Source organism: Labrus mixtus, chromosome 1 (genome assembly GCF_963584025.1).
Source record: "Labrus mixtus chromosome 1, fLabMix1.1, whole genome shotgun sequence".
Taxonomy (NCBI): Eukaryota; Metazoa; Chordata; class Actinopteri; order Labriformes; family Labridae; genus Labrus; species Labrus mixtus.
The window spans coordinates 21,185,087-21,208,406 of record NC_083612.1 but is presented as its reverse complement, the minus strand read 5'-3'; the positions used below and the strand labels follow the sequence as shown (position 1 = coordinate 21,208,406).

General features: G+C 39.4%; 1 protein-coding gene across 5 annotated transcripts in view; it reads left to right on the top strand.

Annotated features, from left to right (window-relative positions):
• mical2a (microtubule associated monooxygenase, calponin and LIM domain containing 2a) overlaps positions 1-13,344 on the top strand; it is a 29,991-nt gene extending 16,647 nt beyond the window's left edge. For 2 of the 5 annotated variants that reach the window (XM_061038128.1, XM_061038101.1), the window contains 4 exons: positions 1,187-1,294; positions 2,907-3,087; positions 3,165-3,241; positions 3,322-5,164. In XM_061038128.1, the coding sequence (XP_060894111.1) occupies positions 1,187-1,294; positions 2,907-3,087; positions 3,165-3,241; positions 3,322-3,726 (771 nt within the window). In that variant the 3' untranslated portion in view covers positions 3,727-5,164. Of the gene's footprint in view, positions 1-1,186; positions 1,295-2,906; positions 3,088-3,164; positions 3,242-3,321; positions 5,165-5,212; positions 5,262-12,330 lie in introns of those variants that run through there. The other 3 variants (XM_061038109.1, XM_061038135.1, XM_061038117.1) reach the window with 2 other exon arrangements.
• The last annotated feature ends 9,976 nt before the right edge of the window (positions 13,345-23,320 follow it).

Here is a 23,320-nt window from a genome sequence, read left to right as displayed (position 1 = left end):
TCATTTGCCAGTCTGAGACTGAGTCTGAGTCTTGTGGAGCAGGTACACCTCTTCTGATTTCAGACCTGTCAACAACCTGCATGCATTGGCTTAACGAGTGAAGAAGAGGGAAACTGAGCGTTTATAGTTGAGACAGATAATGTGGTCGAGATAATAAACTTTTAAATACATAATCAAGTATTTTCCATTATTCTGAAATACAGGGGATAGACGATGCAAACTCTCACACTGTTGAAAACATTGCCATGATGCCCGTACATCTAATAACTATTATCAGGGTCTTACAATCATTCTCTGTGTTGGCATCATCATAATCCGTGCAACATTTTCCCCTCAAAATTTAACCCCCCTTTTATATTACGCACCTGCATTTTAAAGACAGAGATATTGGCTGTCTTGGAGCTCAGTTAAATGTTTTATGTTGCTTTCAGTGCTCTCCAAGCGTTGACTGCCAGACTTTGTTTGTGCCTTTTATTAAATGATGATTACTGGCACCATTTGATGATGAAGGCTAACAGTGTTTGTAGTTATTATAAAAGTATCATCAGAGCATTTTGACAAAACACCTGTTGCACCATCTGCCACATTTGTTTAATCCATATGCCTACATGCTGAAGCTGGTGTTTGTTAAATTGAGTGCAGTATTGTTCGTTTACTCTAGAATAGCAGAGTCAATTACTTACAGTGGCTTTCTTCATTATTACTCTGTCCTCCCCTGTATTTGATTTGATTTTTAAACTCATCTAAATGTAATATAATTATCCTTCTCATTGACATACTTTAAAAAATATTTTGACTCACTCTCGAGTTTAAATGACCGGATACAAACTTTGATTTATGTAGAGCTGACTGACTTCTCTGCCAGGTCTGGATGGCTGCCTCACTTTTTCTGTTCCACTGCTGTATGAGTAACCACATCAAGTGGGGTGTGAAATTATTGTAACAAAGAAACCTTTACTCCACACAGAGATGTAATTGTTCTCCTGCAGACAATTACACTGAGCTGTCAAGTCCTTCTTATTAGCTGTGTGGAACAGAAAGGTCTTTCATCTTAAAAGTCTATACCACTGATAAAATGGCTATTAGTCTACCCAGTCCTGTTGTTGAGGGGAGAATGTGTGTCTTTGTCCTGAGGCGGTGGGCTGATTGCTTGTCTGGTGTTCCTGTGCTCTGTGTCATCCTGCAGAAAAAAGCTCAGACACAACAATCTAGAGAGTTTCAAAGAAAGAGTGTAAAGGAGAAAGCTGTTCACCTTAGTGAGATGTTCACAACAGACAGCCCAGCTGGACTCAAGGTGACTTTCTCCAGCTTGACCTGTGTGACTTGTGTTTTGCACCACCTGACCCTCACAGTGTGTTTATTGGCAGTTTGGATTTCCTTTTGAAGCATGCAAGTTATAGTTGCATTACCACCACAGTCATTTACTCACCATGCACCACAATTGCTGTATAGTACAAAGGGGACCAAGAAATCAAACGCAGTCTCCTGATTACATTCTGGATGATGACATGCCTTTTTTCTCTTTCATGTAGAAATTGGGAACCTTTCTCATTATGTCATCTACACATTTGCATTTGTTTCTTCTTAAATTTGCACACATTCGCTCTTTGTGAGGACAAAAGTTTTGTTTCATGTAATATTCATTATTCCAATTTAAACAGCGTCACAAACTATAACCTTTAAAATGACTATATTGATGAAAGTGGATCTGTCGAAAATGCTTCTACAAAAACTGGAAACTACAAAGTTAATCAAGATACTGTTGTATAACTAAGACTGTCTTAGTTTTTTGTGTACTGGAAAAAACTGCAAAATACTTTTTATGTACGATTTTTTTTTTTTGTCAGTGAAGGCTCAACATATCTTTTGTTTACCACAATCAGCACACAGAAACCACCCAGCTAGAAACTAGAACTGTTCTTTATAAAGCTGTCATCTTAGCTGTAGCCTCACAGTGTCGTCATGTATCTACTTAATCATTATAGACAGATTTATGCAAAAGGCTGCTTCTGCTTCGCATGGGCGCTGCTTTGAACTGCTGTTTCTGCCCCTTGTGCTTTTAATCACCAGCAGTCGTCACAGAACAGAAGGGTGTGCTTTTGCGGTGGAACTCTGTGGGTTTCTCTGCTCCACCCATCCTAAACAGCTCAGACTCCACAGCCAGATGTTACAGCAAAACACTCACACTAGTTTTGCACAAAGAAACAGCTCCTGTTACACAATAAAACCATATCCATCTTTTTTTTCCGTACCAATGAATTACCGTACATTTGATTCCCCAAGAGCAATCAGAAAACTATTCAAACACGATCAGCTGCCTCAATGAACCATGTGTGTTTATATATAACCATGTCATTATCCAATCTCCATAATTATCTTACCCACTCTCCTTAACTTTGTTTTTTCTCTCAATTGAATGTTGGTGAGCAGTGGCTGAGGATTCTGAGGCTGGATAGACTTTAAAGAAGAGAGCCTGGTCACCCTCTCTGAAAGCAATCAAAGACACAGAACCTTGAATAGAAATGAAAACTGAACATTGAGACATCCAGGAAGTGACATTGAAAACAAAATATGTGGACATTGATACCTTGCTGGAAAAAGTTCATTAACACATCGGTTTGCTCCTCATCTTCTCACATGGTCGCTCTCACTGCATGTGATATCCACCACTCTGTGTACTGGGCATGAGAAACCTCCAAAAGTGATATTAGTGAATATCCTGAAAGGTTTCTAGTAAAGCGATTTAAACTTTACTCTGTGTCATCAGACCTCTGAAGTATTTAACATCCTAAGTTTAAGTGGTTTGAGAAAATCATTGAATTGAAACTCTGACGTAAAAGTTTCAGCTTCAGCAATCAAGTTGTGTGGCCCTTTTTAATCCCTCTTCCTGAACTCTGTTTTCGCAGGGCGGCTCAGTGCGAAGGGCGTTCCCCCCGTCAGGTGACAGGTGTCACTCATGCGAGAGGAGGGTTTATATGGTGGAGAAGGTCTGTGCAGAGGGGCTCTACTTCCACAGGGAGTGTTTTCGCTGTTCTACCTGCAGCTCTGCACTGAGACAGGGAGCACATGCCTTCGACTCTGAGCAGGGTTTGTATAATTTATTGCTGTTATTGCAGGAGGGTGTCAGTGTTTACGGTGTCCTGACATTTGATTAAATCTTTCAGGGAAGTTGTACTGCCAACTTCACTTTGATCAACGCAACAACGGGACAAAGCTGCGAAGGAATTTATCGCAACGCTCTGTAAGAACTTTACATTTCTAACCATACCTTTCCTTTTGCTTATCTACAGTCAAATATCTAACATGTGTTTTCATCCTTAGATCCGTTATGAAGCTGGAGTTCCGGAGCAGTCTGATGCTGACAGACAGAGCACAGAATCCAGCAGCACACCAGACCTGCAGAGTGAATCCTCAGCAGGTACTTTCAGCTCGTTCATTAGGAAGCGTCTGAGCTGGCCCCTGAGTGTGACACGCACGGTGTGTGACGCCCCCTGGTATCTGTCCCGACGTGTGCGTAGTACAGCACAGGCCCTCACCACCCACCTGAGGGACAATGCCCAGGACTACACTTTCCTCTATGAGCTACTGAGCATGAGTTTGCCCCTGCTGCTTGTCTTACAGGAAGTACTGCTGCAGATGTACACAGAGGCTGTGCCCGATGGGCCAAGCTCTCTGCAGCCGGTACTGCTGTGGCTGCAGGAGCAGATAGGACACAGGCTTATCTAGACACTCTGCAGACCCCAGCTGTTAATATCTGACCCTGAACAAGACTCCAAATGCCTTTTAAGTCAGTGGCCAAGGTGCACATCAGCAGGAATGTTCTTGCCTTATTATAATTTGTAGCTGTGCACATGCACCTTGTTACGTTTACCTGCATTTCCTGATGCAACTGTAGACAGATTTGCTTTAAGACACTGTACTACAGAGGGTTGGGAACATTTTAGAGAGAACGAAAGCTGCACCAAATAGTTTTGTAGTGGGTTTGATGTGGGTTAAAATAACTTAAAAGCTTTAACAAGTTAAAATGAAAAAAAAAAAAAAAAAAAAAAAAAAAACAGGCCAAAGTCAGTGCATTAAAGGACTTGAGACTGCTGAAACGTCAAATCATCATTGCTGTAAATCTCAACCTTCGAAGTGTCCTGCTAAACAAATCCTGCAGTTACTTTAGTTTAACTCAGGCTATGACTGACTGACTTAATGCACTTTATTCTTTGAAAGATGCCGGGTCATTGGGGCAGAAAGCTATCCCATGTTTTCTTTGTTAAAGCTGACCACCAGGCAGGTTTATGTTTGACTGCATATGTGCTTCTGCCATATGTTTTTATTTTATGGATGCTTGTTTGTGTGTTTTACACAAAAGTTAGCTTATTCGCTTTATTAACTCTGACCTCTCGGTTTACTTTCATTATCAGTTTTTATTGTTTTTTTTTTTTTGACAGATAATACCAAAGAATCTGAGTTTTTAATGCTGTGTTCTGCAGTTTCCTTTTTAGTGTTTAGTTTGACTTTGCTGCCATCTACTGTTGACTCAGAATAACCATGAAGGCAACACGAGATATCCTAAACCTCCCCCTGTGTAACTCTACAGGAAGCGTATATGTTTGAATCGATTGAATGTTAAAATCAGATGAGCTGTAGACGACGGGAGCTGGTGAGCATGTGATGTGTTTGAATGTGCTGACTGCTCTTGCCTTCATTTAAAGCATGTTGTTTAAAGATCAACTGCAAACCTCTTTACTGAAGCCTCACAGTTTCTTCTCTATCAGACACACTATCTAATGATGCTTCAGAGGCACTCTAGAGTATTTCTAAATCTAATATTTGAAAGTTGTATTTGTTAACCTAATTCAGGCATTATTTTAAGTGTTTTACGGCATGAAATGCTGGATGTGCAACATGTTTGTCTTTTGTTATCGTGTGGCTAATATCTGATGTTGAATTACTGAATCTGCGTGTCTGGTTTACAGTGCACAAAAGGGTCGGAGCTTCAGTGTTTTTACTATACCAAAGAGCTGTTTTCTTACACACTGACTGGACTTGTGTAACGTTTATTTTTCCATGTCTGTATAACAAGGTGACAGACTGTAACTCGGTGCCAACACAAATGTTGTCTTTATAATGAATGTCAGTATTTGTTTTGTTTCCATAAACAATTTTCTACCTTCGCTGTGCTTTCATCTCTTGTTGAAGTCTGCCTCTACCTCTCTTCCAGCTGAAGCCTTTTACGAGGTGTGTGAGCCAGGAGAAATGACGTTTTGAAGGTATGACCTGCATGGTCATGTGCTGTTTGGAGTTAGATCAGTCTCAATATTCACAAATTCACACAGAAGGATTCACAAATGTATTTCAATGCACACACAAATATCTTTCATTCTATATAAATGTAAAACAAAGCCACAAATAAAAAAATAAACAAATATATAATATACATTTATATTTAAAAAACACATTTGTTTCTTGTTACATTTATATACAAACTTTTCAGTCTGCATTTACAAACTGTTTGACATTTGTGAACCTCACTGCATTTGTGTGTGGGATTTTTGAGACTCCCCTGCCGTGGTTAGATTCACAAATGCATTTTTTTCAGCAGGGAAATGTCTGTAGCCAATCAGATGTCTCCTTCCTATTCAGCCAATCACAGTAGCGTAGATTCAAGGGTATGATTTAATGTGATCACTTTAGCGTTGCATCTGCGCATACAGCGATTAGCCTAGCTTTCAGACAATGTGATTAAGTCATCTTTAGTCTGACCAGCACAAATAGTCTCTATGATTGTCGTACTATATATGGAAAGTTTATCGTGGTGGCTATGACTGCGTGTCGTTGGTTTAACTGGTGTTGAATAAACTGGTGATATTCCGGATTCCAGAATATACGGATTTCTATTACATATATACAAAACTATAAATATTTGTGTGAATCCGAAATACATTTGTGAATCTTATTTTTTTATTTGTGGATTTGTTTTACATTTATATAGAATGAAATATATTTGTGTGTGCATTGAAATACATTTGTGAATCCTTCTGTGTGCATTTGTGAATATTGAGACTGATCTAACTCCATAGTGCTGTGATACTGATAATAAATAATGGACACAGAGCGTCTCACATGGCTGAACAACAGTGCTGAAGAGATGTTCCTTTGAAGTGAGAATTAACTCGACTCATTACTAATTAACAGCTTCAGTGTTTGTCACTGATCCTTGAACTGTTTTTGGAATGAACAAGTACCAACTAAACCTACTTCAAAATCAATAACTGACAACTTACATTTCCTCATTTATTTTATATTTATCAAGTTTGAATAATAAAGTGGAATGAAAGAAGAATTCAGTCTTATTATCAGGTTTTTACAAATTAGTATAAACAGGAGACCAAGGTCTGACAAGGTCTTAATCCATTTTGTTTTTTAATTAAAACATTTCTTTGTAAGCAAAGACTTTTTTTAAATCATTATCAGCAAAACTATCACTGCTGACAAACTCATCTGTCATCGTATTAGTAAACGTTTGTGGGCTCAGGTTTGTATCATAAAACATTCCTCAGCAGATGGAGATGGATCTACGACCTTGATAGAGACTCAATTATATATTATAAAATGAGCTGACCAACTCTGCAGAAGAAGATTCAATTGTAAGATTCAACACATCGACTTTTTCCAAGGTCAGCTGTCGGTCAATGTTCAAATCACCTATGTTTACTTAGATCATGCATTCCTGAGAGCTGAAATCAGTGAAGTATTCAGATCTTAGCGATTACTTATTGAAAAGGGTAAAGAACATATTTTCAATGGTGATGAAGGCCTAACGCCAAAATGTGTCCATTGCTGTTGTTGTTGCTGCCTTACCCGGATTAAAGAAACCAAAAGGTAATTTTTGCGTGCTGACTTTTTGTCTCTTTCTAGTCTGGTTGCTGTCATGCACCTTGCAACCTGTGTTTAACTGTCGAGAGTGCTCCTCATTTGTTGTTTTTAAAGAATATATTTTAAAAATCCTTCTGGCTTGTGTGGCTTCAGAGGAGTCTGATAAAACACCTTGGGTGATGTTTCTTAAATCAGTGAAAATGTGCAGTTCCTGTAGGAGCCAAGTTGCATTCATACAAGTTAAATTAAATAAATAAGCAGGGTAATTTTGGGTTGAAAGTTAATCTTTTATTTTAGGTTTTAGGTTTATTTTAAATTCTATAAGTTAAGTTATAAAATGTGTTAAAAGTCAGCTAAAAGTAATTTGATTTAATACATTTTCTGTAAAGTTAAAAGCAGTATGGTATACAAATTAAGTATTGCAGTGAGGTAGGTTTCTGTCACTTTAAGAGAGAGCGAGCTCTGTAGTGCTGTGGGAGGGTTCGACTGGTTTCCGGCAGTTGAGGATCGCTTGGTTACATTGTAACCTTGGTTCTCTGTCATCGTATTAGTAATATGTTTGGTGAGGTTGTCCCTTCACCAAACATACTGTATTTCCAATATGGGAATTGATTCCATTCAGGACATCTGAAGTGAACAAAATCTTTTAAGACACACCACTCCCGTGGCTGCATGCAAGAGTATAAAAGGCCCATGTACGCATGCTCCGGTGATTTACATTGATTGACACCGTATCTGAACGGCGTCTTTGTGAAGGGACAACCTCTTCACTCAGAGAACCAAGGTTACAATGTAACCAAGTGTTCTCTATCGTATCAAGGTTGTCCCTTCACCAAACATATTTCCAATATTGGACTCTTTAAGACACCCCATGAGGAGACCGATGAGTAGACAAGAGCAGAACTGCCCTCAAGACACCCACTGGTCCCCAGCTCTGATATGTGAATGAGACGTCACCGCCATCAGAGTGCTTCCACTCATAAGTGAAAGAATAAAAACCCTTCGTGTAAACTATATACCCATTGCCTATGGGCAGGCCGCCTGACCAGGGTACAAGCCATCCGAAGTGATAATGTCATTATGATATAGCTGTGCTCAGCACTTGTTCCCCAAAGGAAGTGCCAGAGGCCACATCGAAGCTATAGAACCTGGCGAACAGAGTTAGGCGTGACCACGGTGCCGATGCAAAGACCGCAGTGAGAGTAGCGCCCCGCCAGAAGGCCCAAGAGGTTTCTAATGGCCTGTGTGGAGTGCGCTCTTACTCTCCCCAGTGCCTCAGCACCCTCGATCGCCTGCTGTATCGTTTCCACAATCCAGGGGGCCAGTCGTGACTTGGACACCGGCTCGCCCAGGCACTGGGGTTTAAAACGGAGAAACAGCTGATCTGGTTTCCTATGCGCCACTGTTCGCTGCAGGTAAAAACTAAGGGCTCTGACTAGGCACAGCCCAAGACATCTCTACCCTCCCTCCCCGTCATCCTGACGGAAAGGTCTGAGCTCCACTGCCTGGCTTTCTTAAGGAAATTACATGGCAAACATCACCGAAACATGGTTGTTTACAGTGAAATGCCACACTGCACTGTACCTTATCACTAGGTCCCAACAGGACTTGAACTCAGAGAATCAAAGTCCAGAGTGCTAACCACTTCACCATGGAACCAGTCTCTTATTTTCCAGGTGAAGTCTGATATAGAAAGTCTTTGGCAGAAAGGCATGAAACAACAGTAGCTTGAATGTGTGGACAGAGCCTGAAGCTTACCCACTCTCCTGGCTGATGTTATCGCTATGAGGAATGCAACCCAGAGAGATAGCCACCTGAGACTCACTGACTCTAGGGGCTCAAATGTCTCTTTTTGCAATGCAACCAGCACACAACAGGCCCAACTAATCCGAGCCCCACAGAATGGAAGAGAATCCTGCTTGTCTGGGCAGACGGACTCCTCAAAGCCAGAGTTCCCATGGCAATCCGTTCATCAGAGGGGATTGCTGAGAACCAAGGGATGGGGAACTAATTTCCCCATTCTTTGGGAGGGGCCTCCAAAATCGGAGAAGCTGCTGACCATGGCAGACTCTCTGGACGAGATCAGATCAGATGTCCCCCCCTGCCCAAGGTACACCAGTGACCTTCAGCCTTCTAAGGGTGAAGTTTCCAGCCCTCAGGGAAAGGGCTCCCTGGCGACCTGATGACCACTGCTGAGTGTAGAAGGCCCAGTGCATGTACTGTACGTCTCAGCTGATATAAGCAGACAACTGTACTGGCAGTCCTGACATAGTGACCATTGAAACATTTGCGGAGCTGTCTGCGGACAGTGAGAAAAGGCCCCTGCCACAAGCCTCTTATGTGCCAAATCAGGCCGACAAGGTCCCATTGATCCAATAGCCGATCAATAGCCCTTGTGGATAGCGACCCAGCCCTTTTAGTTATGGGTCCGTGAACACCTGCTGGTGATAGACTACTAGTCACTACTTCCAAGAGCATGCCCCACTTGGATGTTGGCTGCGTCTCTCCCCCATCAAAGGGCTTTGTGCAGCACCTCAGAACCAGCACCGTGGTCTTGGGGGGTGCTTTGGGAAGAAAATTAATATTCTGGTCATATGTACAGGAGATGTGATACCTGCTCATGGTGGCCACCAGCCCATGAGGCGGAGCAATACCGGCAGTCAGCCCTGGATTGCAGCTGGAAGCGACCTCCTTGTCCTTGTCTGCCCAGAACCCCTGGAATGCCCCACCAGGCCCCCACAAGCCTCTTGGGTGCAGAGGGGACTGATGCGTCCCCTCTGCACCCAAAAAGCTGTATGGTGCCCAAACATAGCCGAGGGATCCCTCTGACACCTTAAGCAAGCGACCCGAACACTTCCCTCAAGCTGGGATTGACACAACCAAAGGTGGCGTCGTACAACCCAGGAGGTTAAAGTGCAGCCTGATGCTTCTGTCCTTGCACAGACAGAGAGGCACAGACAAGATGATTGGAACGGTTCAACAACGCTGGGGTCCCCCCTCTGTACCTTCCCGTATCTGACAGGCCATCTGATGCAGTATAGAGTTCCCTAAGGACCCTGTGTTGGTCAGACAGGCCAGCAAACCCATAGCTCTGTGCAGCCTAGCTAGCAAGCAATCCTTAACCCTGCAATGCCCACTAGGGTAGGTAGCTGTGCCAGGAATTAATCTGGAGGGGGAATTCATTGGAGAGAGAGCCTGATCCACCGAGGGAAGGGTCCCACAAGCGACCTGCTCTCTATGAAAACATGTTAGAAAACTTCTGCATGTTGAAGACCACTCATGCTTTGCTCTAGGCGAGTGAAATTGCCGGCAAACCAGCTCAGTAAAGCAGACAGGAGGAACACCAGCGCCGAAGTCGGGCCTGCCACCACCTCTGCCTTGGACCTAGAGGAGGAGGCAACATGGTCCTGGGTGAGGGCAATGTCCAGCACGCTGCGTGCCCTGCCACCATTTCAAAACAGCAGGCTAGCTCCTCCCCTGGGGTGCCAGCCAGCATGCCCACAGGACAAGTTATCACCCTCAGAGGAAAAGACAGTTTCTCCCTAAACGCCATCCTCTGCCTCTTCATCCCCTACTCCCTTTCTTTAGCACAGAGAGAGGGAAAGCTGCCTGGTTAGCTGCAATAGCGCAAAAACGGGCTCCTCTTCTACGTGCAGGCATTGAGAAAATCTACGCACAGCTGAGGGCCCTTCAGGATATTAAAAATAGTGCATGCTGATGCTCCAAACACAGCACGCATTGCACCCAATCTCCATATGTAAACTCCAGCTACACAAATTGCCACTTTGGCTTGCCATACATATCTGTGGGAGCAACTAGTGTATAGCTTGTGTCTATGTCAATGGAGTTTGCAATCTGCGTCCATCTTCTGCACGTATTGAACACTTATGTTGTTGGTGATTTCAATTGGAGAGAGATGCCTTTTAGCTACCCACCACTACTTATTCCCTCGTTTCCCCTGAGGTTAAATGGCGAAATATTTATTTAGGTGTAAGGCACCCCACTTTCTTTTTTCTCGTTTCTTTCTGTCTTGAGCGATGAGAGGCACCCGTCATGCCCGTCGACTCTTTTCGAGCCGGCTTCAGCAACAGGTTACATACACCTCGGCTCTAGCAGATACCGGGAGACGGAGAAAGCTTCCACCAACTTGGTCGGTTTCCACAAACTCCTGTGCCCAACTGCGTTAGCGGAGCGGATCACGCAATACAGTTCTAAGGCACCCCATGCCGGTTTACTGCAGCAAAGAGAGGAAAACAACCCCAGCTAAGATGCTGAGGTCTTCCACTCCTTACCCAGAGAAGACAAGAAAAACAGCTATCCTGAGAGGGGCATGTACGCCAGCTCTCCTTCCTACCCAAGGTAAGCGGATACTATCTGCTGTATCTTTCTGTAACGTTGTCCTCTACGATTCTGCTCTCACGTCGCACGTTTCCTAAGTGGAAATCAATGAATCACCGGAGCATGTGTACATGGGCCTTTTATACTCTCGCATGCAGCCACGGGAGTGGTGTGTCTTAAAGATTTTGTTCACGTCAGATGTCCTGAATGGAATCAATTCCCATAATGGAATATGTTTGGTGAAGGGACAACCTCGATACGATAGAGAACAATTAAGGACCGAGCCACATGGTTTTTTTTACCGTAGTATAGTTAATTGATTAGGAGAACTTGACATTGAATCATCCAGTATGATTGTTTAACAAAACTGTGGATTAAAGAAATTGTTATTTACTTCGGAGTCCTGTGGAAGTTTTTTCCTCTTCAAGTGAACATACACAAGTAAATCCAAGGCCATATTGATCTGCAACCCACCACAGTTACAAAGAATATACCTCATGAATCATCTGTAGCCTGCTCCTCATCGCAACTACCAAACTCTTCCACCTGTCCCTTTCTAACTTTAATTTCATAAACATATTCGTACATCTCTTGTAATAAAACCTGGTATGAGACTATACTATATTGTTTATCAACCTTTTAATGCTTGGGTTTTGAGTGTGTGTGTTGTTTTTACAACGGTGGCTCCCCTTTCCTTAAGGTATATTTAATTGTGCATATCAGCCAATCCCTGACAGTCGTCCTTGTTATTGTAGGAAAATACTGTGGCTGACACATCATCAGGGTCCTATACATTATAACAGAACTGATACACAAAAATCGACTTTATTTATATTCACCAATTTTAAAGTCATGCTACATCCAACATATCATAAACACCGTAAAATAAAAGCTAAACAGTTTCAATCATGTCATCAGTCTCTTTTTTTCTAATGTTTTAATGATTTTTTTTTATCTAGCTTCTTAGATGAACCAACACAGAGATACACAACACTTTTATAAAGAAGCTCTTTCTTTAAAATCTGTCTTTAGGTCAAATCATGTCTGCTGCAGTATTTAGAGTGAGCAGTGAAGAGTAGATTTCTTTATCTTTTGATTATTTGTTGCCTTTTCTATTCTATTCAGACGCTGCCACACACGAGGTCTTACTTCACTCTGAAGACTGAGATTTAAAAAATGATTCTTCAAGTCATCTTTGTATATAATTGTTTTTGATTCATGCCACTTGGGAGTGTGTTAAGTTGGGATTTTTTTGTGTGCTTTTGTATTGCTTTTTGATCACAAACTGTATATTTCTCATCTCTGATGTTTTAAATAGTAATATTTAAGCTTGATGTAATAGGTAAGTAATAGATCAAAACAACAATTTTTGAATAGCAACGTACAACCTAATTCTGCATGACACTAACTTCTGGCTGAAACCACATATTCAATACAGTTTGTATGAAATGTTTCAAAAGGACAAAAATCTCTCAGAAAAAAATCAATCAGAAAAGGCATTTGCTTCTGAGTTTGACCTGCACAACTCTTCTTCTCAACTAAACTGAAAAGAACAAACAAACAACTTAATCAAACCTTTTAGGCAATGTATCTGCGTTCAGATGTTTTAAGACCCAGATGGTGTCTCCTTAGAAATGTTCCTGGTGCTAAGGTCAACTAATATGGTTAGGCCGCTTTACAGTATTAATGTCCATACAATGTTGTAGTCAGAGTGGATGAAGGAAAATATGTGTGCTTTCTGTGCTGCACAAGGTTCCTGTCTGATGAAGGCAATGTTTAGGTGTACAGACTACAGACTACAGGATATTATAACACTGAGAACCAGTTTAAAGGTCTGAGATATTGGTGATTAGCTGATACATATTCTCAGATCGTTATCAGATAGTTAAGATAGTGACCTTGTTGACTCCAAAAAATCCATTATATTAAAGTGTTTATCTCCTGGTTCTGTTAATTAAAGTCTCAAGTGGAGCGTCGATGACCTGGCGGTTATGTCGCGCACCCCATTTACAGAGGCTTTAGTCCTCGTTGCAGCAACTGTGGGTTCAAATCCAACCTCGGCCCTTTGATGCCATCCCCTACTCTCTCCTGCCAACATTCATCCAACATCTGTCCTATCCAATAAAGGCAAAAAATCCCACAAAAATAACTTAAAAATAAAAATGCTCTCAATATCTAAAATATCAAAAAGACTCAGAATCAGATGGTAGCTGCAGCTTTTATGGCAGAGAAGAACTGCAAAATATCTCTATTTTAGGAATACAACTATTTGAGAGGTGGTTTCAGAAAACATTACATCATTTGACCTCTGTGAGACTGTCTTTAACATTTAAACTCATATTAACGTGAAGTTTTAAGTCTTATTTCTTTTCGTGCGTAGGAGAATAAGAGCCTTGCTGAGGTAGATCAGCAGTGTTTTTAGTGTTTCTCCTTTTGTATTTAAGTTCTCTTCCAACGTGTCATGTCTTGTTTTACTTATTTGTGTTTGTGTCCCGCCCTTATTGTTCTCACCTGTGTTTCGTTACTCTCACCTGTGTCTGATTACCTCATGTGTCTTTAGGCTGTGTTTACACTGCAGGTCTTTAGGATTTTTCTGCTCAGATCTGTTTTTTTTTTGTTTGGTTGTTCACATTGCTTTTTATGTATGGTCTGGGTCAGACTCCTTTGGGAATTCACATAATAAGGTGACCCTAATCTAATCTGAAGAGATCAGATTCCATGTGACTTGTGCTGTTCATACTGTCATAAAAAAAAATCTGATCTGAGTCACAGGAGCAAAAAAAAAAATCAGAACCGGGTCATTATTGGCTGTATTGTGAACGCAGCCTTAGCGTTCCTTTCCTTGTGACATTTTGTTTCGTCAAACACTTGGAAAAGCTTTCTTGCCATAGCTCCCCCATTGATCTTCCCGTGTTTGAACTCTTTTTTTAAATTTTACATTTAAATTTCCCTGAAATTGTAAAGTAGGCCTTTGTTTTTGTTTATTTTTGTTTAAATAAATCTTTCTTGCACACTGCACCTGGATTCTCTTCCTTTGTAACAAAATGATCAATTCATGTTGGAAATGAATGTCTTCTTCCTTACTCTCTTCCTTACATCATTTATTGTCAAGTTTTTTGCAATATCGAATTTAGGTAAATTAATCAATAATAAAAAAAGTCCCCTGGTGTCACTAATGAATGGTCTAACTTGATCATCACAATATCACAGGTGACTCTACACACTGTAAGTTTTTCCATGAGCAGCAATATGATAACATGCCAATGTTCTGAGAGAGAAATTTAAAGGTGCTCACTTACAGTACTTAATGTTATCAATCTTTCTGTGGATATTATTGTCACCATAACAAACTGCTCTGTCGATACAAAGTGAATCCATGACAAGATGGGAAGATATTTGTTAGTATTTCAAATATGAGTCATGAAGACAATAACGGTAATCAAGTGTTTCTCTCCAGACTTGTGGTGCAGCAACGTGAGGTACACCAGGCAGAATGGACTGCCACCTGTTTACTAACCTAACTTTAATTTTCTTTTTTAACAAATGACCTTTTCTGAAGCTCAAAAATAGAAAACAAGCTATTTTAGTTCAAGGATGAGCTTTAAAGCAACAGAGCAATCAGAGCCTGAAATTGCATTGAAATTACAGAAGCTGTGAAAATTGATGGGCAACAAAACAAAAAAAAGCAGAGACAAGATTAATCTAAAATATTATGTCATTATTTTAACACTTTGACGCAAATCATCATGTGCTTTAGCCCACAACAAATCTCAGAATGACAGGTCCAATCCGGCTGGCTGCTTTACATTTCCTCTGAGGAAATTAACCTCTTCACACCAAGAAGTACAAAAATCTGCTGTTTGACTCCATGTGTTGTTGCTCCTACAATATTTAGCTGTTTTTCTGTTCTGAAAGCATTGGAAAGAAAGAAATAATCAGTGAATTGACCACATGCATATCTCTGCTGATATGAAACAAAAGCAACAATTTTAAAGAAACTGGCCCGCACATTAAAGATCACCTCAAAGGAACTGATGCTCTGATGAACGATCTCCCGGCTTCATAATGCAAAATATAAGAAAAAGAGAATTAGCACAAAAAGAGAACAAATCCTTCAGAGTGTATCTAACTGACACAAAAATAACAGAACACAGAGAAATAGATGTGAAGGCCAAATAAGTGAAAATGCGCCAAACATGAAGTTAACTTTAGTGTCATGATGCTGCCCATCAGTGAGGCTCATCTCTGTTTGACAGCAACAACATAATGTGTATTTTATATGTAATTAAAGCTACTGAGGACTTTTTACCTGGTTTCGAAACAGACTGAAATTAGTGCTGACACCTCTCTGTCCCCTACAAAAGCAAACATGACAGTCAGCCACAAAATGTAACAGCTCAATAAAGTTTATTGTGAATTTCTATAAACCCTGCAAAGGTTGTCAGACAAGGCTTTAGTCAAAACAGCCTTCTGGTACATTAATCACAGCAACCATTCAAAGTGAGTCATATGTTGAACTATCAAAAGATATTAGGATGAGCTCTATCGTCCCGAATTGCAACTCCAGCATGCACAAAGTAAAATCAGCAATTTTGTTGCAAGGGGGCGCCATTCAGAAAGTTAATCACAGTAGCTTCATGAGCTAAAAAGTATTATCAGAAAATGTTTTTGTTTTTCAGAGAGGAAAACACAAACGCTTCTCCTCATCATGAGACTGTAAATAAAAAGATGACACAATCCTTTTTAAAGGACAATAATGAATATTCAAATGAGGTCGTTTTCCACTTCATGATGATTTAGTTTTTGATTTTCTACTTTTTACTCCATTTCACAAACATTTAGTTACTTTTGCAGATATTGATTTTAAAGCCACCGCATGATATATCATTATTATTTATGATACTCTAACTCGTATTTTCTTTGTTAAAAACACTTGTTATACTCTAATTTTGCTAGGAAAATTTCTCTAAAGCAGTTTTTTTTAAGAAGCAGAATGATAACTTAAATATCAGAATATGTTTCAAGGGGCGCTGATGGCGCAGTGGTTAGAGTGCACAGCCCATGGAGGCTGTGGTCCTCCACGCGGGCGGCCCAGGCTCGAATCCGACCTGTGGCTCCTTTCCCGCAAGTCATTCCTTACTCTCCTTCTGATTTCTGACTCACTCCACTGTCCTGTCTCTCTAATGGAGGCACAAAATGCCCAAAAACAAGAATATGGTTCAACGAGAAATAGGCAATTTAAATAAATACAAAGGTGTATGTTGATAACATAAAGGCCTTCTATAGAAATAACATAAGCTTTATGAAATTAGAAAATGATTTAATGAAACATGAAAAAGACACATTAACAGAAAATGAATAGAAAGAAAACTAGATTATAACCTAAGTCTACATTCTGGAGTTAGATGTTAACCTGACTGATAATGCTGTGCAGCCTTTTGTGGGTTTTATTGCTCTATAGCTGCACACTGTATTCACATTCTTTCCTTTTCAGCTGCTATTCAGACTCCTCTCTTAATTTGAAGAAACGCGACACAACTTCGTCCTCCTTTCTTAAAACAGCAATGTACGTTTTTATGAATTGAAAGAATGTTGTGGAAGATCCTTGAACAAGTCGTATGCTGCCTTTCTCCATTTAACTGGTGCTCTGACTGAGCATAATACAAACACTTGTAATAGAATTTTTACATTTTAAGCCAAACAAGAACACTTTCTAGACAAACAAAATCCTTCAGATTTTTGCTTTTATCTGAAACTCAAAATTCCATCAGCCTGCCTAATCGAGTCCTTGCAGCCTGTTAATGTTAGAGGTTTTAATTTTTTTCAGAATATTCTTTTATGGATCAGGTATTTAATAGTATTGATTATTTATTCTTTTAATGTTTTATTAACATTTCTGCATGAAGATCTTCAAACTTTGGAAAGAGAAACATAAACTTTCCCTGTAACCGCTTGGTTGAGTATGAAATAAAAAATGTGTGTTTTGGTTATTTTGATGCATATGACCTTTAATGGGACAACAAAGCATGCCATGCTCATTGGTTTAATTCGTACAGATAATTTCATTCAGATAGCTCACAATGACAGTGAGACGGGACAGACCTCTCTCAGATATTATTAAGAAATACAGTTTGAATGTCTGGCAGTGTTTGGCTTTTCTTGAAATATCTGGAAACCGAAGGAGCAAGTGAATGAAAGAGAACGCCAGGAAAGAAAAAAGGTCCAACGAACAAAATGTCAAACAGTAAAAACCTGTGACACAGAAAGCATGAAAACAGTGTTCTTGTTTCATGCATTACATTTTATTTTTTTTTATTGCCAGCTAAACTCATCTATTCTGAGGATTTCTTCCTGGAATCGGCTCCCTTTGTGTAGAGCAGCTGTATAACAATCACATGTGAAAGCTCTGATGAAATGGGTAAAGCTTAAATCACTGTTCTGGTAAATCAAGCGGAAATAAACAAACAGAAATCAATCAAAAAAAATGCCAAAGACTATCACTTTAATAGCATTCCAAATACAATTTAGGCAAAAAAAAAATAGAACAAGACAAAATAGTTATTTACACATTAAACTGCTCCATGCTTTTCTGAAATGAATAAAAAATCCTTCAAATATTATTCTGAAGATACCTTAAGCAGCATCGTCTAATCTACCGTCACTTTTATTACTTTTTATTTTATTTTAGGGGCCGTTATGATGATATATGTATGGAACTAAGAATTTAAATAAATACAATATTTTTGTGTGTGTTTATGGTTTTACTCAGAAGAATAAAACAATTGAGGTCCACCACTGCTAAAAGTAGGCTTTTACTTTATTGCGAGCTAACTGATTTAAAAAAAATGAGTTATGGCAAACGTAGCGACTCTGTGTTTAATTAGAACAACACAGAAAAGCTAATCAGCTGAGCAGATAAGAGCCTGGGGAGGTTTGAGTTTGGGGACTGCAGCTGCACAAGCGTCTCTCTCCCTCTGCTGGGGAACATTTGAGTGAAAGGACGAGGCAGCGAGAGCGAGCTGCTGTGGATCCACTTCACCAAACTTCTGTGTTTGTGTCTGGCTGCTCAGGACATGAACTAGGCCACCATTGTCTACGGAACTAGAAAACCACAACAACAAGATGGTTTTCCAAGGATACATGCAGCAGCAGTCGGCAAAACATTGTAAATTAAAAAAAGGTTTGGAGTGTAGTAGAGAGAAGTGCATCTTTACTTGACAATATTTTAATACAAACTGTGACTTCAAGTGGACAAGCGTTTAAGAAGGACATTCATTTGATAACATACATTTTAATAATAGTTTTATTTGTAGAGCACTTTACCAGCTAGGAGCAATTTGTGGATTCTGTACAGCATTTAAAATAGACCAATGATCATTATAAATTAAAAAACAAAATAAGTAGAATACAAATCAACTGTTTATGCTCATATGACAGTTATAAATGATTTGTCCAAACTTGAAATCAATTGCACACTTACAAACACCTTGATTGTCCTAATATATGCTTAGATAACTCATTCAAATTACAGCATTCAAAACATCTTTGTTATTTAATGTTCCGTTATCGCTGCAAACCTTCTTTCTTTTCCTTTTTTTTGTCCTCATCCACCACAACAGGATTCATGAAATCACAACATTATTTGGGAATTTTACTGCCAAGGAGCCACCAAAGCTCTTACCTGTTAGTCTCAATGAGGTCTATGAACAGCATTCAAATCCATTTGACAACAACTTTTACTGTCTTCACATAACACGTCTAAGATTTCTGTATCATCATTCGTCACAACATGCTTTACAAAAAGGACAAAAACAAAAACAGTATACACAACAGATTAAGCAAAAGCAAGTCTAAACAAACAGGTCTTAAGGTGCTTTTGAAAAGAGTCAACAGTGCCCACAAATCTTCAACCCAAAGGCAGAGTGTTCCAAAGCGTTGGAGCTATGACTTTAAAATCCTTAAGTCTGGAGTGTGGAACTACCAATAAACCTTGATCAGAGGCTCTTAGAGATCTGCTGAGTGTACGGCCGTAGAAGTTCAGTGAGGTAGTGCTGGTGCTTGACCAATCCTGACCATGTTTTTATTCCCTTCCAAAACCAATGCCCACGCTCAATCCAGATCAAGATCTACAGAAAGTAATTCCTCTCTTTTAAAAAGAGGCATTAACCTGTTCTGACTTCTCCTATTTATTGATTTCACATTTCTCTGTAGCTCATTGAAGGAAGTATGGTCTTTAACTGACCATGCAATGTTTATTTGTCTCGTACCTTTAGCCCTCCTCAGCATTCAAACAGCACCTATACTTCTCCAGTCTGACCTTCTTTATCTTCTGATTACCTCCATGTTTAATTTACTTTAAATTATCTTCTGATATGAAGTGTTTTCTGACTAACACTCAGGTTTTGTTACAGTTTTGATGCAGTGTAAGCTTTTCCTTCCTAAAGTATGCCCTTTTTTGGACTCAATAGTCCCAGAGGGAGTTTTTTGAGTTTTTTGCAAATTGTGAATGGTGCACACTTCGGACAGTCTCTCCTCAAAGATATCAACAGCATTCCACAAAGAGAGACATTTACTGTGGTATTAGGTCAGCTGATTTAGAATTTCTCTGTTAACATTGTCAAACTTGACATATTTTGTGGTTTAAAGCTGTAACAACAAGCTGTACACTTCCTGCCTACTTTTAAATTACATGCAGACTAGCTACTGGAGCATAGCAGCTAGAAATAACAACAACTGTTTTATAAGTGTAGGTAAAAGGTAGCAGACATACAGCTCTTCAGGGAGAAATTAAAAATCTGTGCAATGTTACAAAGGTGTTATTTAGGAAGTGGAAGAGACCAATAACTTAGCTCAGAGAGAGAGTAAGTATTGGCCAAAACATGGCTCACAATGAATTATTATGTTCCTCCATAATTGGTGGATGAGTAAATAGCATTATTTTTTTTAGTAAACCTAATATAAGGGTGATGCTGTGTTAAAAACTCAACAAAAATAAATAAAATAAATGTAAAATGGATGTTAAATTTAAATCTAAATTCTTCTTCCAGCACTGCTATCAGTCATGCTATCTAATGCAGAAATTCTAAATGATATGGTAGTTTATGTCTTCATGAAAGGTTTCAACAAATCTTACCATTATGTTTTTGCAGATATCAGTCTGCTCGCATGTGAAATGTATGATTGTTCTAATAGTGAGTCTATATTTCATGTTGGAGTTGATGGTAGAATCCGCTCTTTGGGCCATTCCAGGTCACTGCATCACACCAGCTGCTCTTAGTTTTGGCTGAGGATGCTTTTATAAATTGAGCCCTGGATTTCTTGCCAGCTTTATCCCCTGACATTTAAGCTGGGATAGTGACAATGCATTTCAATAGCCCATTGTTCTGAACCACTATCATCACTGAAGCACAGCACCGCAGAGCCTTCTGCTTTTTCACCAAAAAGCAGAAAATGATCGCCCATAATCAGACAGCATTCGGCAAGATGTCTTCAACAGGAGCATTTCCAGCCATTAGGTGTAATTACACTGCTCTATCTGCCTTTATATACCTCTGTATTCATATCAAATAAGCCTCACTGCACATGCTAAGACATTAGCCCTGTCTGTCCTTTATGCAGGACAACAGCAGTTCGGGCAGCAGTTAAGAAAAACACCCAGATAAAGGTGAGCCTGGCAGAACCGACACTAAGGATGAGTAGTTTATGACTATTAGATGTTCAAGAACTTGTATGTGTTTGTCATTGATTTGTGCTTCAGTGCAAGGCCTAAGTAAAGGAGAATCTATCTAATATTTCCACAATGCTCTTTACTATAATCCCTGCTCCTTCTGTATTTTAAAATGCACGTCTGTGTCTCCTTATTTGATCCTTTTCTTAGATATTTCCTCCTCTTTGCTGTTAAAATTGATTAACATCTTACAATCTTCAAAAGCCATATCCTTCTTTATAAACATAATGCATTTAGTTCTGCAAGAATCATTCCTTCCGACATGTTTTGTATGATACAGTAAGTCCACCTATTTTTTGCCAGATGGCAGATATTTGGTGGTTTACTGATTCTTTTTGATGGCAGGACATAAAACTCAGTTCTAAAAGCATGCATCTGTGTGATATCACAAAATCCTCTGCCTCAGATACAATCTGCGTGCACATCTGGTTTATAATCACATTTTAAACATTGGTTATGCAATAATCTGTCTTTAATGTCTGTGCCCTGCTGGCAGAGCCTTCTATTGAATAGACACTGAGCTGACGCAGAGATAAAGAGATTAGTAGGCAACTAGCAGGTATGCAAACTGTCATCAAATACAAACACATGGCTGCAGCAGCTTAGTGAAACACTGAAAATACATTTGTGACAACTTTGTTGGAACTTTATTCCATCAATGACTATTTTTTGCATTTAGTCCTTTAAAAAAGAGACGTGCAGGATGTGACTATGTGATCAATCAATGTCTTGTCATGAACAACTGCATAATGTCTTGTGAGGTATGTATATGCAGTCTGAGGATAATGTATGTTTATCTTCTTTAAAATAAATATGTATTAATTCCTTTGGGGTCTTAGTAGCCCCTGTACATGGGGTGCCTGCTCTACCAACTGAGCCGAAGCAGCAACCTGTTTGGCTTCTTTTAAAGAGTATATGATCAGTGAGTGTAACAGCAAATGGGGTTTTCGCTGGTATCACAAACTCACTTTCCGACCTTACTCTTTTTTCGTTCAGTGTACAGTGGCTACAATTTCACATTACATATTTTAAATATTCATTTAATTGTATGCTTGACATTGTCCTTCCATGGATACATGCAAACTCCCATACTGAAAAAGCATTTCAATTATTCATTGCTCTCAGAAAGTAAAGAAAAAAAAAATATTTACCTATCCTTTAAGCTTTTTGTGGCTATCCAGCTCTGAAGCAGGTTACTTTGAGAGGCTCAGAAACAACTGTGTAAAAAGCGAGCCTTATGACCAATCAGGAAAGATGACTTTGATTTCAGTACGATCATGCTGTGTACTGATTTGCCAAATTAATATCAAATATCCCAATTGGAAAATGTGGTCACATATTCTGCTTTTGAATAACTTATGTTTTAAATTAATGTTTGTACATAATTCTCACTAATATGTCACAGATTGAAATTGCAAAACAAAATTAGATGCAAGAAATCATAAAACTAAGAGAAAAAAAAGAAAAAAAAGCTTACTGCAATTATTGGTGACATATGGGGGTAGAAATTAATCATTTCTAAGATGCATCACGCAAAGGACGTGGATGATGCATCGATGGAACAGAACATAATTGATGTTGTTGTTGACTAATTTCTTTTCTTGGTTTACAATGTAGACATTCATGTTGACATTTATTTCCAAAGCACCTTCAAAATCAAAATAGGGAGTTCATATTTATCCCATTGCTTGTCTTCATTAATGAAAATATTATGTGCAGGCGTATAGAAAATTGAGCATGTGTTGTGATATCGAATCAGTGACAGAATAATCAAATCAAATCAAACTGTGAGACCAGTGAAGATGCACAGCCCTGCTGACAAAAAATAAAATAATATCAATGAGGATTTGACATACTAACCATAGTCAGCTTAGGCCAAAGTAGTACTTACAGTATAAATAAGATATTGTTCCTATAACCTCTGCTTCTTTAGGAGAAACAGGGCAGTTCATTGTTCATCAACTATCCTCTTCTACAGGCTTTTTATTTTAACGGTACAGGTGAAATTAAAGTCTTACAGTCTGCTGCTTTTACATCTTAGAAGATGTGTTATGCATGCAGGTTTGTGTAGAATACACAGAAAATAATCTGCTCACTAAGGTAGTGAGGGTAATAGAGCAGGACCACTGACATGACAAAGATAGAGATAAGATATTGGATGTTGTGTCCCATGTGGACCTGTTTGGAAGCCCTTAATCGACTCTAATCCAGCCTGAGGAGCACAGATGATTATTTCTGTGTATCAAACAGGTTATATGTATTTCGTCTTTTTTTCTATCTTTTGTCAATAATTCATTTTTAACTATACTTTTGGGATTTACAGAAATGCATACAAATTGAGCTTTAAGGTAAGTGTGTAAGTAGCCACAAGGGGGCGTTTTGAGTTTG